The following is an 18,942-nucleotide window of genomic DNA, read 5'->3' as shown; positions in this document are numbered from 1 at the left end:
GCAACACGAAGAACAGCTCGAGATGAGCTCATTTTCTTATAGTACGAATTAAATCATAAAGTGATTCGAGTTATATTTGTGTGTCCATCTGTCCGGTTTATTTTCCTATGTTTAGTCCACAATTTTCGTGATATTTTGATGAGATTGATTTAATTGGCTTGTTTTAACCCAAGGACAAATGCTGTTGAAAATGCTTCGGATCAAACCACTCTTTCGACCGCTCCCCACATAACGCCTCACTTATAGGGTGACGTATAGTATTTAATTGTCAACCATGGCCCACTATAGTACTTTTACTTCTCCTAATTCTACAATATATAAAATGTTATTGACATTTATAGCACAAATAAACCTTCTTAAAGACATACATACGTTCAAGTATACATTTCATTCCAGTTACACTTCAGATGGGCAAATAAATGGTATTTTCTGTTAATCGTTTATTATTATTAAAATAAATATTTAGATAACAAATTACAACTTCAAGCGTTATTAAATTCTTTTTCATCAAACACACAGGCACACGCTCATAATTAAATACATGAAAGTAGCATACGTAATCGTTAAAACCGGTAGGAAAGTCTTTCTCTTTACATGCGTTTCTGTACCCTACACTACTTGTAGCAAGGAGATGTGTAACAACCAGAGGAGCTTAAAATGGATTTGACTTTTATTATACCCAAGCGATTTAAGACCGTCTCTCCGCCTATCTGGCCTGGTTTTTTTATGTTCAGCCTACAGGTGGCAAGTTTTAAGATATTTTGACATTGGTACACGGGCGTCCTTTAACTCAGGGACGAACGCAATTGAAAATGGTTCGGATCGGTTCACTTTTTCGACCACTCCCCACATAAAGACTTATTTTGAAAAGCCGTAATATGGAAAAAAAGTGATTTTTAAAATTTTTCAACAAAACTCGCTTAGTACAAATAATTTGACAGTCTAAACCGGTATGAAAAACTAGGTTCGCATGGAGTAATATTTTGAAATCTTTCTCATATAATCGTTCCTACGAAAACTGAATTTTTACTTGATAAAATGGTATAGTTTTTCAATATTTTAAGGTGAAAATTGGTTCGCAATAGGATACTAACATAGATATTATTCTTACTGAATTTGGAACGCGTGGATCTATTGATTGGATACCAAAGCATATGAGAATTCTTAGAAAACATAAACCCTTACGCGCTAAGAGGCCTAATTAAAGTGAATATTTTATGATAAAAATTTATTCATGATACTAATTTGTACCTAAGAATTAAGTACGCCAAATTTGATCGACGTGGATCCATATTAGATTTCTCATGGATGGTAAGCCTTTCAGAAAAGGGTTTAATTTTTAATATTTCATCATAAAAATTTGTACCAATTTGGTATAAAAATTAACAGTATGAAATTTGGATCAGAGAGCTCTATTTTTTCGACCCTAAGATATTTGAAAAGCAAGCGCTTATGTTGAGGGAAAGTATACTTTCTAGTTTTTCGTAAAGGAATCTGAAAAATAATAAAATTTTTGGGAAATAAATTAAGTTTGTTAAATTTGGACGTTGTCGCGTAACATTTTGATCATCCTCCAATATGCGGGATTGTATGTCTTTGAAAATAATGTGTAGCTTTTGGTGACTAAACAGGTGAATGACTGTAGTGAGTGAAGCGGTGTAAGATGGTGGCTCATAATTCTCTTATTTGTTTTTTTTTTTTTTTATATTTATTATAATAAGGCACGTCACGTTATATTAACGAATAGTTAAAGTAAAATAAATAAATATTTAATTTAACTCTTATTCAAAATTGAGAGGCGCTCAGGTTAAGGTTAATAGATAGAGATTAAATCATTTAAGCTTGAAATGAATGTTTGTTGGGAACCTTCCAACCGTCCCAACCAGTTAAAATGAGAAAACAGTTGGGGTGTATGTTTAACTGTAGAAATTTGTTTTTATAATGAATCTGATATCTTCAAAATGTAAATCTCGAGATAAATTTAGATTCATTCAGATGCATTCAGATGCGTAAAAATACGTTTAATTTAAGGTAGAAGTTCATTATGTTAAGGAATGGCTCGTCGTTGAGCGCTTTCTTTCAGTTTTTCTTAAGCAAACATTGTTGCAATCACGCCAGTGCTGCCCTAAGGCTCTTATTACGATATAATTATCATTTCACAGCTTTACGCAGCAAAACACAGTTTTATCGAAATTTAATTTGAAAATGATTTGGAATCTAGGTAGGTCTACCTTAAGTCATTACAAAGTAAAAAGTATAGATGTCTCAGACATCGGTCCATGTAGATACTGCTAGCAAGCGCATGTGCGGCCCTCTACAGGTTCATGTACCAGATCTTTGAGGTACATTTCATCGCACCAAACACCCTACGATGTTTCGAACCTAAGAAAGTGGGGCCATTCGTAAGTATCCTAAGCAAGGAAGTAAGAGGCATGAGCGATAAATACAACAGATCTTTTAGAAAGCAATGCCCACCACAAAAACGCATGTGTTGGAAGCATCCACGTAAGTTTAATATATCTTATATCGCAAGTGGTTCCTATTTGATCCAAGCGGCCCGTTAAGTAAGACTCCTGCACCTTTTTCTAACGAAATGTCTCATCTTATAATATATAAAGTTTTTGGTAATTATCTCATCTCTTCTTCACTCACATTTCCTCGAACACTTAAGTCGTTTTAATCGGTACATGAATAGAAATTTTATTAGGAAAACAAAAAAAAAAAAAAAACACCGGTCATTAAATACCCTACACAGCCATACAGTTACTCATTTTCATATTTATTTTGAAAAGTTCAAAATAAGGCATTTTATGAGACGAAGAAAAGTAGCCCGATCTGAGCCACCCTTGAACCAGTATATCTCAATTTTGATCAAAAGTATCGCAAAAATTTACTCGGCTTGTAAGTCGAGCAGAAGAAAACAACATAGACACACGGACAGACGGACAGCGAGGTTTAAATAGATTTAGAATCATTTTCTTGATTTCATCAAATGTGAATTTATCTCAAGTCTTTCTTTGTTTTGCACACATGCGCACAAACTTAATATGTCAATCTAGAGCAAGTTGTGAGGTGAAATCATATAAAACCAAACGCAAAAATCCGAAAAATGTTTTTTGTATCGACCGTGATGGAAAGCATGGACCGATGTATCTGAAATTTAAATTTAATGTGAAGGGTGTAATAAGAACAAGTATGTTCTTCCAGGCAATATGATTAGATTGATTGAGCGATTTTAACATGTGTTCTGTAGATAGGCAAGCAGATATGGCCGAATCGTTCCGATGTATATAGGACTGGAAATACAAATAGAGGATTTCCATATATTGCTTCATTCAATGCATTTGACAAATTCACTAAAGACCTTCCTCTGGTGGTCATTATAAAAAATTAAGCTTGCAAAGCATTCATTTAAGACAACAACCTGTGCAAGTTCTTAAATAAAGCTTTAAGTTAGTTTAGTTAGACGCACTGTGCTGATTTTGCAACAACAAAAACACACGGTATTAGCTTCACAAAAACATTATATGTTACCTTAAAGCTTTCTATTAAAATGCATTTTTCTCATATTCGCAAACACAGAGCCATTATGAAATATTAGACTGATGCGCCTAATTGGCATTTTGCGCTTAACGGATATTGTCTTATTATTAGATATTTATATTTTGTTTATGTTTTATTAGCTCAAGCGGCGAACCTTCAAAACAACAATACTATTGAAGTGTCCGGATGTGAGCTTCAATAACACCTCGATTTTCTAAAGTACATAAAACGTATTACTTACTTATACATCAGGCATAAAGTACAGTAAGTACATCTACACAAATTTGAACGAATATTTTATGGGCGATCTTGTAAAAACAGTACAAAAATGTCATCCATCCATCCATCCATCAAATCGATCAATCGAAATTAAATATAATTTTCAATAACTCAAAAACCCCATAAAGTACACAAATTCTTTACCAGTTTTAATTAACATCGGAATGCACCTAAGCGTGTCCGTCTATTCCTCTGTCCATCTGTCCGTTCGCCCAATTATGTAAGCATTCTCTCGTTCGCAAAAGTAAAATTATCGCCCAAAAATTTGCAAAATAATCTGAAAATGTCAGAGGACACACCTGCAACGGCAACACGTGTGTACAACAAAAATTGTGCACAATTTTTTCAGCTTGTTGCAAACTACAAAGACAACACGTTGTATATTTCCACTTTTATTCTAAAAATCTATATTATCAGCCACGCCCTTGCAATGTTTTAATATATAAAAATTTTTTTCTTCTCTTCTCTTTTTTGGGATCATGGCGACGACTACAACAGAATCACGCTATTTTTTATTCTGCAAATATCAGCCACGCCCTCTCCCTCACCCCCCGGGTACGATATCAAAATTTAGTTCTTTTCCCTTCTTTTTTAGAATCACGACGATAGGTTACAGTTAAATGAAACGTTTGTCTCATAAGTGAGAGCGAGGCAAGCAAAAATATTATTTGGTTTGCACCTAACATGCAATAAAAATGTTTACTATCGTTGTCGCAAAGTACTTTTAGCTTACAAACTTCTGGCGTAAATTTTCTGTCGGTACTTTTCATACACTTTATACTCTAGTAGAAAAATCAAAGCAAGCGGGTGAAATCTGTCTTCACAAGGTATCTGTATATCTGTCAAATTGTTGAAAAATTTGTAGATTTACTTATACATCTTTCGAGTCGGACGCATTAGACGGCTCAGTATCCAAAAAAAAAAAAAAGAAAAAAAGCATTTGAATAAAGCAAAAAAATAATATTAATATGGGAAAAAAGAATAGTAAGTAAATTGAGGCCTACGGCTAATCCCTTTATAAAATCATATTTTACAGAATATAAACTAAATGAGAATCCTGATAATAATCAGAACATACCGCCGGAGAATCCACGTCAGTCAGATCCTGTAGAAAAGAGACAAAAGGAACATATAGGTAAAGAATAATAAAAATATTAAATACATTTTTGGCGAGAACAAAATTTGAGTCATTAATTTGGAAAAGCGGAGGAGAATAGTTTTTTTTACCCAATAGATACCTTCTTCATTGCGTAAGAGCGTAGGGTTCACATCGTTCTACTCACATTTTTTTTTATTTTCAAAAACACATTCTTTCGGCGAGATTTCGTCAATCACACGCGTGGTAGTTTTTTTTTTTTTTTTTTGGAAGCAGTCGTAATCAATAGCAGTGACCCGCTCGTCTTTTTAAGACGAGATTTTCACTTAAACACGAAGAGGAAACTCAGTAAGAAAATCAAATATTTTTGTGAAACTTTCGAGACAAAATTCGCTAAGTTTTCGCAGCAGATAGAATATTCTTTTTCCTATGCGTGGTTCATTGTGGTTTTTACTATATGTAAGGCAATGTTAGTCAAGGCGAACAGCGGGGAGGAAGAAGCGATCAAGGAAAACAGCAACTGCTTGACGATGGGCAGCAAAGAACACGGGCAGCGCAATTCCAACATAGCGGAGGCGACACTCGTGGTAGAAATGACGGCCGGATTGGGGAACCATTACAGGAAAGGCAACAATTTCGCTCTGAACAACAACAAGATGCTAATTGGAATAGGCATGAACAGCAGCCTAGGCAGGAAGGGGGGTGGGGATGGCCACCGAAACGACAGCAATTGCTTGTGGGGCAACAAGATGGACAACAAACACAACAAGGTTTGTCTAGGAATGGCCAACAACAAGGCGGAGCCGTTGGAGTAGGGCAACCGCCGCAGCAGCTGCAGTTTGACAGACGGCAGCAAGGGGCATGGGGCGGCCAAAAAAGGCAAGCTTATGAAGGCCAGCAACGAATGCAACCACAACAAGAAGGAGGGTGGGGATACAAGAAAGAAGCTGGCAGTGGACAAAGACATCAGACCGCTGGAGGCGGAAATCGAGATAGGTTTGGCACCCAGCAACAGCCGTATAGGCACGAGGGAACCCGAAGTTATCAAGCGGGACAGCAACACAGTCTACCCCAACAACAACAACAACAACAGCACCAAGGGACAGGATTCCCCGCCGGTGAAGATTCGTTTTTATTCGCTTGAATTATTCTCTTACTTTCATTTTTTTTTAACTGCTCAGTAGAATCTGCACAGCAGCCATATAGGCAAGACGAAGCCCGAAGATGTCAATCGGGGCAGCAGAAAAGTCCACCTCAACAACAACAGAAACAGCATCAAGGATTAGGATTCGTCGCCGGCGAAGGTTCGTTTTCACTAGCTTGAGCTCTTCTCTTAATTTCATTCTTATTTAACTGCTCAGAAGAATCTGCACCGGCGTATAATGTCGTATCTTGTGCTGGAGTTCAACGTGGAACGCTGGGTAGACAAGGAATATGTGAAGTCAACTATTTGAGGATGAATATTGATAAAATGGCCGACATTGCTTATCATTATGACGTGACCATTACACCAGATCGTCCTAAAAAGTTTCTTCGTCCAGCTTTCGATCAATGTCAAAGACAGTATTTCAGTCAATACGTAATGGCTTTTGACGGCTCCAAGAGTTGCTATTCTGTAATGCGTCTTCCGGAAAAATCCTACGAGTATGAAATTGAGGTGAGGAGGACATTTTTTTGTAACAAATGCATAATATTTACGCTCACTTTAGGTGATGGATAGTGGAGATCGACAAAAATCATTTAAACTCCAAATAAAGGAAACTGATATACCTGAAGTCGAATTGGCATCTCTACGATCGTAAGTGCTCTCGGTGGAACTGAGAAAAATTGATGTATCTAAATCACTCGAAATTAATTTTCAGTTATCATAACGATCGTGTGTTCGATAAGCCCATGCGGGCATTACAGGCTTTAGAGGTGATTTTAGCATCCAATAATCATAAGCTTGGAATTCGTGTCGGACGATCATTTTATCGAAAGCCTACAGAATTTTACGATTTAGGAGATGGTTATGAAATGTATACGGGAATCTATCAGGCCGCTATTCTAGGCGAGGTACCCTTACTCAATGTCGATATTTCCCACAAATCATTTCCGAAAACTCAGTCCATCATTCAATATATGAGAGAATGCGGCGTAGATCTCAATCGCTCGATTGAAGATAGCCGTGTAAAGAGAACTATTATTCTATTTTTAAAAGGTATAGATATTATATACACTCCGCCGGCCAAGTTTGGAGCTCTGCCTAAGAAATACAAAGTATTCGACATTGGAGATGCGCCTGGAAAAACAACGTTTACGTTGAACGACGGCAAAAAGACAACTGTAAAAGATTACTTTGCATCGAAGGGGTGCATCTTGCAATATCCTTATTTGAATTGCATCACAGCAGGTTCGACAATACACAAAATATCCCTACCAATGGAATTCTGTTCGATTGCTGGAGATCAAGTTTTAAACGTGAGTTTTCGTTTGAAAGAATGTTTATTCTTCTTCCTCTAAAAAAAGGAAACACGTTTTTTTTATCATTTATTTGAAAACAAAATAGCGCAAGGATGGGAATATGCAAGTTGCCAAAATGATTAAATATTCCGCCACATCTACGAATGAGCGAAAAAGTAAAATTATGAATTTATTGGCTCATTTTCGCCACAACGAAAACTTGACTATACGATCGTTCGGCGTACAATTCGGTAGTAATTTTATAAAAGTTCATTTTCGCTTATTGCCACCGCCAGAATTGGAGTATTTTGGTGGTAAAACTGCACGCCCACGCGACGGTGCCTGGCAATTGACTGACGTCAAATTTTTAGAGACTTCCAAAGTCAATCCCGGACACAAATGGGCAATCATTTACGAAAATAAAGGTCGTCCGATTAACGCGCATTCATTACAAGATTTTAAAAAGGCCGTAAGCGTAACCAAATTTATTATTTATGTTATGTTGTAAGCTTCCTTTATGCAATATAATTTTCCGATCAAGGTGCAAAAGACGGCTCAACTACTTGATGTAAAGTTGGCGCAGGAAGGAGAAATAAGAGGTTTTCAAAATATCGATTGGGTTTTACAAGATCTTGCGAAGGAAAGTTTCGCTCTGGTAAGGCAAGCTGTACTCATTCATACTTATACCCTACACCACTTGTGGTAATTGTGGTTGAGTTTGTGCGTATGTAACACGCAGAAAGGCTTTATTATACCGATCGATTCAGAATCATAACCTCAATTGATCTGTCCGTCTGTCTGTCTCTTCGTCTGAGATCTGTCCACGTAAATTTATGTTCAAGCTGCAGGTCACAATTTTTGTGATATTTGTGACTAAATATTACCAGTGTAGCAAACATGGACAATCTGAGCGTATTTTTTTGAATCTACCCTAATAAGGATACTCACAGAAGTTGATCCTTTGTCGAGCAGAAAAGTCCAAGTTTTAATATGTGGTGATAGAATTTGACCCATAATAGCGCTTACATACAAAAATAAGGATTGTGTTAGACAATGTAGTGTAGGCTATTCCAATGGTCGGCCTTGCCCGACTACAATGTTCTTCTTATTATTATTATTATTTCAAGTGACTTTCGTCGCAACGTCTCACTTTTCCGTAACAGGTAATTGTTGTATTGCCGAATTATGGTACATCGTATGCTTCGGTAAAACAAAATGCCGAACTTAAAGTGGGAATTTTGACTCAATGTATTAAAGAGAAAACTGTATTACGTGCTCCCAAAGACGCATCGGTGATGCACAATTTAATGCTGAAAGTCAATGCGAAATTGAACGGTACCAATCACAAGGTATCGGAAGAAAAGGAGGCCGGATTAAAAAAGCTTCTCCAACCTATTCGTAATGTGATGTTTATGGGCGCGGATGTAACTCATCCCTCGCCTGATCAGCGTCATATACCAAGTGTTGTAGGTGTGGCAGCATCTCATGACGCTTACGGCGCATGTTACAACATGCAGTATCGTTTGCAAAAATCAACACTCGAGGAAATCGAAGACATGAAATCCATCACTGAATATCATTTGAGCATTTACAAAAGTTATCAAAATCGCTATCCGGAATATATAATTTACTATCGAGATGGAGTTTCGGATGGTCAATTTCCCAAAATAAGGAAAGATGAGCTGGGCGGCATACGTCGAGCTTGCGCCCAAATGGTACGGCTGCAATAATTTTCTGTTTACGTCAGTAATAAAATTAAAATGTTTTTTATGTTTATTTTCAGGGCTGTAATCCAAAGATCACTTGTCTTGTCGTAATTAAGCGCCATCATACACGTTTCTTTCCACTTCGACAAAGTCAAGGTTTTCGAGATTTTAACAACGTCGAGCCGGGTACGGTCGTCGATCAGTATATTGTCCATCCGAATGAAAAACAATTTTTTTTGGTTAGCCATAAAGCTATACAAGGCACAGCTAAACCGACGCGTTATAATGTTATCGAGGACGATTCCAATTTCGATATTGATCTGTTGCAAAAGCTAAGCTATAATTTGTGTCACATGTTTCCACGCTGCAACCGGGCCGTTTCATATCCGGCACCTGCTTATTTAGCCCATCTTGTTGCCTTTAGGGGACGTGTGTATTTGGAGGGGTAAGTTGCCTATAGAACAAGCCTTACAGAGTAAGCTTGGTTTTATTATTCACATTACATAACATTTCAGTGCATTTCGTTTTGGCAACCTGAAGGACGAATATAAAAAACGCTCTATTCAATCTGGCCTAATGAAACGAAATCCAATGTATTTCATATAAAATATGGTCGATCTTATTATTTATAATAGTTATACATTATATATAATATTTATTATTACATTTTTCGTGGTGTCTAAAAAATTTCAATCTAATAAAGACTTTAATCTACCACAATATTTTTTGCCATTGAATCCTTCTCAGCTCAGCTGTGATTGGGATCGTTAACTTCCTTTTGGTTAATGGTGGTTTATATCCCTACCGATTAAACTCATTTGCAAATCAACTTGTCTGAGGCGGAGACCTTATGTTCATTGAAATCGTCCGGGTATCCTGACCCTGATAGTGTAGCAACGTAGTTTAATCTACGTGGTGGATTATTTCCTTAGATATTGTTATTAATAATTGCTTTAGAAAAGGTTACCTTTTGAATATTCCGAAAGCAATGTTAAATATTGTCCTTGAAAACTTACAATCAATTATACAGTGTCGAACTCAACCAACTCTTTCGCAAGCCAGCCAACCAACACTTCCTTCAAAAGTAAATTGAGAACATTACTAAATCCTTGCCTTCTATTAAAAATAATCTCGAGAGTACTAATGATTCTATAAAATTAGAGCATCGCCTTTATTAATCAATAATATTTAGATAAAATTAAGTGAAGCTTTGAAATCCGTCGCACTGGAGGAAACTTCTAATCGAACTTCCGAAGCAATGCCTACACAAAGTAGCAAAGTAAATAAATCAATAGATACTGAAAATGTTGACGACGTAGAAGCAAGAGTGAAACGTTTTTCCATGTAACTCATAGAGAACGAAGGATTGCTTAAGTAATTCCAATATGGAGCCAGTGGCTGATCCGGATCGTAATTCTCTTGTAGACATGAAATCTGACTGATCTGAGCCTGTCTGTCCGCGTGCCAGTTCATTCGTTCATCACCTTTTCTAGTATTCAACATACAGATAGCAATTTTTTTTTTATGGCCAGTTGATTTTATACATATATCCGAGGCTTTTGTCGAGAAATTTCGAAGCTTAAAAATACTTTTCATATGATCAACTTTTTTAAAATAAAACTCTTTTAAATGATCCGATGTAATCCATTTTGCATATAGGATTCATCCTTGGACGTCGGTGTACTTAATTCATGATGATATTTCAAACACTGTGACCTGATTGCATAAACGGAATTTGTGAGTAGTTGTCACTTTTTCTTTCCAATACGATCAATGACTCACGAGATGCTGCCTCTTCGTGTAACACGTTGGCAGCCAACAAGTAGTACGAAGATGGCTAGCAAACGTGACTGAGCGATCACCCTATAGCTATAGCTCCGACCAGATGAAATCTAGCGTGCTACTCACTCTTTTAAGTTAGTTATGCGTTCGCTTGAACGTAATATACTCTGTACGATAAAGAGAGAGAGAGAGGGTATTAAAAGAAATTTCCATGAATTTTATAGTCTCTTCATTAACAATACGCGGATAAATGAAACTTTCCTTAATTGAACATTCTTTTGTAGAAATTCTCTTTCAATCCTCATATCAGGTAGTAATGCTATCATTTATTATTTCATTTACCGTTAAAGGTATAATTGAACGAACATTTTGTTTTTTACTTGCGTTTAGTATAAAATTCCAATTTATTGAGTAAGGGCATAAGCTTAACGAATTGACTTTAATTAGTGTCGTGTGAATCATTTAAAATCAACCGTTACAATATAATCGTCCCGTTGCCTAAATTGTCCAGATTCATAAGTTTTTGAAGAGCTTTCTACAACAATCGTCTATCAGGGAGTAAAAATTTAGTTCAATTATATTCACATGAGATAGTAGTTACACTATTACATTGGAAACATGTAAGTAAAGAAATGAGTAGTTGCTGTACTATAGTTATCTGACGGTAACAGGCCATTGCATTGCATTGTTTATATCGGAGCGCTCTCCAATTTTTACTGCCCTACTTCAAACATTCAAACATCACAAGAGATGACTACACTCAAGCCTGTTTTTGTGCGACTTGTTTTATGCGGCATTTATATACATATTTATATATAGTTTTTTCGATTTTTGATATATATTTCATCACATTATATAAGTATTGCGTCAGGCAATTACTATAAACTATAAACGCATCGTGTTAGTTCGGGTTCGTTTGTGCCTCGTTACGTCGCTGAGTTGGTTTTTTTGCAATTCCTAGTTATTTCGTAAGGTTTTGAGTCATTATCTATGCGAGACTTTTTTTATGCGATTCCTATCCGCCACACAACAACAGATTTGAGTGTAATATAAGAATATAATAAAGCGTAAAGTAAGGGCAGTTTCTACCTTCAAATACCTTTCTATACCTGGCAAGGAAAAAAAATTGTAGTTGGGCAAAACCGACCGCTAAATGCCATACACTGTTAATATTACTCTTCGCTATTTTTCTGACAAAATACTAAAAATTGCAACTTGTTTCAAATTTTAAGGTTTACGTCTTCATGAGAAAACTTATATTAATCAGCGATTTTTTCAAACAATTATGAAAATTGCAATTTCTTTTCATACAATGACTTTTTATACCCTACATCACTTGTGTGGTACAGAGATATAAGAAATTTGTACAGATAGATGTAATATACACAGAAGAATTTGAGCCGGAGCCACCCTTTATTATAACGATCGATTCAAAATCACTTTTTGCACCGATCCAAGATTGTCTGTCCTGCCTCCCTGTCTGTCTTGTTTTCTTTTATGCTGCTTACAGATTGTGATTTTTAAGATATTTCGATGAAATTGAAAATATTTTGACTACTCCTCACGCAAAGACTTACTCTGAAATATCGTTATATAAATAACTGTAATAAATGAAGTGATGGCACGATTTCAAGTCGGGCATATGAAGCTTTTTTGTTACAACTCGCTCTGGTCGGTCACTTACTAAAAAAAGTCCATAAAATTTTGCAACTTGCGGAGTAATCGCGGCACACAAGCTACCAGCTGAGATAATAAACATCAACCACATGACTGTTTGGAATCATTTAAAAAGAGTAGGCTACCTAAAAAACCACACATTAGATAGACAATAAATTAATATAAATATCTTGAAACTTGAAAACTCTTTACATTGAAGACAAGAATACATGGACAGATATCGGGCAAAGAGGAAACCTTAAAATCAACTTAGAATCGATGTAATGCAAAGCACATATGTCTTAAGCATCACACAGATCCGAGTGCGTTAAACATCCACGCGAACTCAATATACACTCTATATATTGTAGGCTACAAAAAGAAAATTTAATATTTTCCGTGCATTATAGGTTGTTGATTAACGACAACATTTACTATAACTCAATCCGACTCCCTCTACTCTAACATACTATTGCAGAAATTCCCTTTACTCCACTCGTACAGGAATTATCTATAAATCTGAGAAAAACCAAATTTTATCATTAAGTACTTCTTAGGATATAACGGAGCGACAAGATGAGTATCTTACTTGCGTCGAGTACTGAACTTCAAGTTGCTGAATCAAGACGCAAAGCTACATCATCACCCCAATATCGTGCAAAAAGATTTTAAAGGCGATTTCATTGATATTTTTTATTACATTTTTATTTAAGAAGTTAACGTCAAATAAACCGCCTACAACGTCAGGAAAAAACTTCATAAAATAATTTTATAACAAAGGATAAGGTGCTAGTGTATTTATTTTTAAAGCAAATAAATAAACAACATTATTGTACCGCGACATTTCAAAAGCATAAGTGAACGCTTAACAACTACCGGAGATATGCATATATCCTTTGATAATAGACCACTGTAAGAATTGTTTATATCAAACGTCTTTCCAGCTATCTTCAGAGATATTACGATAACAGAATACTCTGCAGATTGTTCGTTTTGAAGTCCTTGCCTTACTTCAAACATTGCACAGACAGAAAATTAAGTGTCTGTTGTTTCTTCAATTTCTCCCTTTCCAAGCACTAGTTCACCTGAAATTCCCGAAATTAACAACGAACTGTATGGAAACGTGAGACAATTCTTTAAGTTACAGATTAACTAAAAGCAATCTTCGTAAAATACAAAAATATCTTAACTTACACTCCGGAAGACAATCATACAATAATGTTCACGTAAGTAACAGTGTAAAATCTCTTGCCTAGGACCACAACGAAATATTCGGTTCTGAAACATTCATGCAAGGCGCAGTCAACTTAGCCGAACTCGATGCATGCTCTGTAAAGGCTGTGATCCAGTACATCTACAGCGGCAGCATTCAGATCACGGAGGGTAATGTCCTACCCCTTCTATCAGCAGCAGATTTATTGCAAATAGACTGGGTCAAGATGCAATGCTGTCAACTTCTCAAACGGGTCCTAAAGCCGGAAAACTGCTTTAGTCTTCAAAGATACGCTGGTAAGTGACTTGAGTCTTTCCAGAAGTATTCCACAACCACTTGTACTTAATGCTCTTTCAGATATGCATTCTTGTGACGATTTGTACGATCATTGTCACAAATACATATTAGAAAATTTTCCACAACTGACAAACACCGAAGAATGGCTGCTGCTAACTTTGTGTGGTTTATGGAGTAATGAAACCTTTTTAATTCGTTTGTTTACCATGATATTCAGTAGTGATCCGTGCAATGAAATATGAATTGCACCGAAGTAATGGTGTGAATGCATTGCGGAGTTTCTTTTTCGCTACGCCCTACATTATGATCTAAGAGTACTCAAGAGATTTCATAAGAGAGACGACCGAACATATAACTTATTTCACATGTTTTCCTACTGCTTTCCAAGTTATCATGTATTGACTGATAATTCTTCATTACCAGTGTGTCCTTGTTGAATTTAGGGATTTTTTAAATTTCTTAAAAATTTTCATGGAGTTTCGCGTACCCACGTGTTCAGCTTTTGAAAACGATTCGGATCGGAGTACGGTTTCAGTCTGTTCCCATATAAAAGTCACTATATAAAGTCATTATATAAATAACTGTAAGGTGGAGTTTTACAAAATTTTTCTTTGTTTTTCTATTTGCTATCGATTACCTTACCTTAATGACTTTCATTCTTTTCGTTATTATGAGTTTCTTTGGTGTGGCTAAGTGAAAAGTACTTGAAATTTAATTTGTGGCCATACGATGATCGTATTGCAAGATAAGAAAAGTGTGATTATTATCTACTTTTGAAAATCGATATGTTTAATAGAAGACCATTTTTAGCATTCGAATTATTTTTAGACGATCGCAACATCAGAAAATTGGACATTTTTCCGGTTGAAAGTGAGACGTGCTTTGCTGTGCTGTTATCGATGGTTCGGAATGCGAGAACGTCGTAGTTTGCATAGAATCCAAATTCCTTCAACCGATTTCCCAATAAATTCCTACCACTTCTTTCATGCGACTTTCTCGGCATTTGGAAGAGCTTTCTTTAAGACTTACGCATTAGTCCAGATTATCTCGGTAATGTCTACGTAATATAATCTTTGAGTTTGGAATAAATCGCGCCCCATAAAAAAAGGAGATAAACGTAGCCATTGTATTCCTCACTTCAGTTGAAGGAATGTTTACGTGAATGTTGATAGGCAAGAAAACGATTGATGCGTTGATTTATGATAAATTATGAAAACAGTACTCGGTTACTCAATCAATAATCTTTTCAGTAATAGTCCATAGAGTATTATTCACCAACTCAGCGATAAATATCGTATATACATATATCACGATATATAATATATATAGGTCCGTGAAAGCGAAGTTTACCTTTCACATTGTGTGCATAACTTTGAAATGAAGATTTTATCCGCTCTAAAGTAAGTACAAGAGTGGATGATCCAATTTGAGAACACGCTTCTCTTCTAAGCTCACACTATAATATTTCTAATCAAATTAACACAACGAGCCATACCACAATTGGATGAATTTTTCTGTTACTTACGCTCGTAGATTGAATTTTTCTGCTCAGACCTGCTTTATGTCTAATATTTCTTCATAAAGCGCTTCTCTGCTGATAGCAATTTGCATTAATCCCAACTGTTCCACGTTCCACGTGAGCGAGAATTTAGAAAAGTTCACAAATTTCTCACCCGCTTGAGTGGCCGAGCGCAAAGAATCTCAACTCGCAACTTCAATGGTCGTAGGTTCGAATCTCAAGTATGGTAGAATTTTTAATAAAGCCGATAATCGTGGACGCATGCTAGTCCGTGAAAGCTTAGAAGTTATTACTCCGGTTAAGTTAATAATAATAAAAACAATAATAGAAAATTTCTATAAACGGAACGAGATTTACGAATAAAGTGAAATTTTTCTACTTCGATGTTTAGGTTCCGATTCCACGAATTCCTTTATGTTATCCTTTAAGTATTCACAAAGTCGACAAGTAACGTAGAGAGCGATCTTCCTTCTATAGTTATTGAAATATTCGGCGATAGTTAAACATAACCGTTATCTCATTTTTGTTTCACTCAACCAACATTTGTAAAATTTTTTTTCTTTTTTCTTCAACTCGTTCGCCGTCGATAAAATAATTTGTTATATAAAATTTCTATTCCACTTTTCAAACATCCACCGATCGATTAATACTCAAACGATTTCTATAAATAACTTTCAAGTTACACTAAGTCACTTACAACAAAACAAAATAAAATATTTAATATAAATATAATTTTGATAAAGTGTACAACACCACCGCACAAACAGTATATAGAAGTAGTAAGTAGAGGATCTGCTCAATATTTTCTTCGAAAAAATTAATCATCCGTAAGAAAATATATCCTGTTAGTTAAATTTAGTTACGGAAACGTGAGACAACTCTTAAAGTTACAGATTAACTAAAAGCAATCTTCGTAGAGTACAAAAATATCTTAACTTACCCTCCGGAAGACAGTCATACAGCAATGTTCACGTAAGTAACAGTGTAAAATCTCTTGCCTACGATCACAACGGAATATTCGATTCTGAAACATTCAAGTTCCGTCTTTAGATCTCCCTTCAAACCTACAAGTGTCAGCGTCACCAAGGAACTGATAGCCGAAAATAATTATAAAAATCCCGATTATGGCAGCACTCTACTGGAAACTTTAAATAGGATGCGACTGAATCAAGAGGTAAGCGAATATATTCTCTACAATAAGAGCGTTAGAAACTTACTTTTTCCATTTTAAAGCATTGCGATTTCTCTCTGCAAGTTGATGATGAAACGATTTTCGTTCACAAATGGTTACTTGCGGCTGCTTCACCTTATTTTGGAGCAATGTTAAGAAGCAAGTGGTGTCATGTAAACGTTAAGAAACAAATCAAAAATTTCTCCAACTATTTTAGATGATATGAAAGAGAAGGCGCAAGGCACAGCCGAGTTAATCGACGTCGATGCATCTTCTGTAAAAGCGGTGATGGACTACATATACAGCGGCAGCATTAAAGTCACGGAGAGTAATGCCCTACTTCTTCTATCAGCAGCAGATTTATTGCAAATAGACTGGGTCAAGGTGCAATGCTGTCAACTTCTCAAACGGGTCCTAAAGCCGGAACACTGCTTTAGTCTTCAAAGATACGCTGGTAAGTGACTTGAGTCTTTCCAGAAGTATTCCACAACCACTTGTACTTAATGCTCTTTCAGATATGCATTCTTGTGACGATTTGTACGATCATTGTCACAAATACATATTAGAAAATTTTCAGCAGTTGACAAACACCGAAGAATGGCTCCTGCTATCTTTTGAAGAGGTATGCGGTTTACGGAGTAATGAAATCTTTTTAATTCGTTTGTTTACCATGTGAACACAAATAGATTTTTAATGTTCTTTTTTCTACATCTCCTTTCAGATCGAAAAACTTATGAAAGACGACAAACTCCGGGTCATAGTTGAGGAAAACGCATATAAAGCGGTGATAAAATGGATCAAACATGACCAAAGGGCCCGCCAAGTACACCTTTCTGCATTAATATGCCATATACGCTTGCCTTTCGTCTCCACTGAATTCTTGACGAATCATATATTAGCTGAACCTCTCCTTAGAAATGATCTACAATGCAGTCACTTCTTAATTGACGCCTTAAGTTACCAACTATTACCAGAAAGTAGACGAAAGTGTTTGTCGAGTGCCACTCAGGACGAGAAAATGATTAAGAGCAGGAACGAGATAAAACATTATGTGCTGTTTGTCGGGGGTCAATGTGTAAGATCCTGGGAAGTATTTAGCAGATGCGAAATTTACAACAAAGCCAGCAATCAAGTGCTCTCTACTTCCAAAATGAAAACGCCTCGATGTGAAATTGGTGCAGTTGCATTAAACGGTCGCGTGTTCACAGCAGGCGGATGGTTAGGTTCAAATCATTATTCAAAAACAGCGGAATGTTACGACGCTTCTAAAGGAAAATGGACCGACATTGCATCAATGAGCGACATTCATTTAAGCTATGGAATATGTGCATACAATGATCTCGTCTATGTAATCGGTGGGCGCAATACTTCAACTGTCGAATGTTACAACCCTTCGACAGATCAATGGCACAACTGTGCAAAACTACCTTTCACATATAAATGTGGCAATCAAGCTGCAGTTCTGGAAAATTGTATTTTTAATTGCGGTAGTTTTGAAGATAGCACGCAACATACGCGTTCGTTGACTCGATATGATCCGCGAGAAGGACGATGGTATGATGTAAAAACAACAACAACAGCAAAAAGATCTCCAGGAGAACATTTCGTATTGTTACCCTACAAACACTTCCTTATTAGCGTTAAAAATCATTCCCAACGCTTTGATGTACGATGTAACAAATGGGAAGACATGCCATGCATGAATTTCAGCAGAGGAGGCCAGTCGGCCGTAATAATTGATGAAGACATTTATGTGTTTGGCGGCCGTATTCCTTCCGATCCCGACACACGTGTACATATTACTAGTGTTGAACGTTTCAATTTGAACACTAATAAATGGACAATAGTTGATTCGGTAGATATTAAACACTGCATTGGGGGCGCGGCTGTAATCAATGAATGTTTAGATTTCAGCGAAGCATCCAAATAATATTCCTACTATTCTTTGTTCTTTGTAATAATTTTGTATCGAGTTAACTTGGGATTGGTGGCTATAAGATTTATCGAGTAATGTTTTCCATTTAACACGAAATAAAAGCCAAAGAGAATTATATTCAATTTTATATTATTTGTAAAATCGTGTAGAGATCTTATAAGTCCCTCTAACAGCAATCGCTTCTTCCTCCAAAGGCAAATGAGTTTCAAAGAGTCTTTAAAGAATAAAAAAATATCTTCGGAATAACCCATGTAGTTCCGAACGACAACTAGAAGCATCAGCGAAGTTCACAATACTCATTG

At 36.2% G+C, this 18,942-nt stretch overlaps 2 protein-coding genes across 2 annotated transcripts; both read left to right on the top strand.

The window, feature by feature from the left end:
* The first annotated feature begins 4,790 nt into the window (after nt 1–4,790).
* LOC119639235 (protein argonaute-2-like) lies at nt 4,791–9,672 on the top strand. Its single transcript, XM_038036518.1, has 12 exons — nt 4,791–4,806; nt 4,859–4,957; nt 5,383–6,036; nt 6,103–6,222; nt 6,280–6,575; nt 6,628–6,716; nt 6,781–7,378; nt 7,467–7,829; nt 7,902–8,015; nt 8,524–9,075; nt 9,144–9,511; nt 9,582–9,672. Exons 1-12 carry the CDS (start codon nt 4,791–4,793, stop codon nt 9,670–9,672), a joined length of 3,360 nt encoding a protein of 1,119 aa, XP_037892446.1.
* Nucleotides 9,673–16,469: 6,797 nt separating this feature from the next.
* LOC119639234 (kelch-like protein 3) lies at nt 16,470–18,634 on the top strand. The gene is made up of 6 exons (XM_038036516.1): nt 16,470–16,505; nt 16,584–16,707; nt 16,767–16,863; nt 16,922–17,158; nt 17,220–17,326; nt 17,426–18,634. The coding sequence occupies exons 1-6, from the start codon at nt 16,498–16,500 to the stop codon at nt 18,632–18,634; spliced, it is 1,782 nt and encodes a 593-aa protein (XP_037892444.1). The 5' UTR covers nt 16,470–16,497.
* The last annotated feature ends 308 nt before the right edge of the window (nt 18,635–18,942 follow it).

This window comes from Glossina fuscipes, unplaced genomic scaffold (assembly GCF_014805625.2).
Source record: "Glossina fuscipes isolate IAEA_lab_2018 unplaced genomic scaffold, Yale_Gfus_2 112, whole genome shotgun sequence".
Taxonomy (NCBI): Eukaryota; Metazoa; Arthropoda; class Insecta; order Diptera; family Glossinidae; genus Glossina; species Glossina fuscipes.
This window is presented reverse-complemented; position numbering and strand designations above follow the sequence as displayed.

Bases quoted from the DNA above. Each gene is read 5' to 3' on its own strand.
- LOC119639235 (XM_038036518.1), top strand. The intron at 9,076-9,143 runs GTACGGCTGCAA...GTTTATTTTCAG, and splicing joins GTCGAGCTTGCGCCCAAATG to GGCTGTAATCCAAAGATCAC. The intron at 9,512-9,581 runs GTAAGTTGCCTA...ATAACATTTCAG, and splicing joins GGACGTGTGTATTTGGAGGG to TGCATTTCGTTTTGGCAACC.
- LOC119639234 (XM_038036516.1), top strand. The intron at 16,708-16,766 runs GTAAGCGAATAT...TCCATTTTAAAG, and splicing joins GGATGCGACTGAATCAAGAG to CATTGCGATTTCTCTCTGCA. The intron at 17,159-17,219 runs GTAAGTGACTTG...ATGCTCTTTCAG, and splicing joins TAGTCTTCAAAGATACGCTG to ATATGCATTCTTGTGACGAT.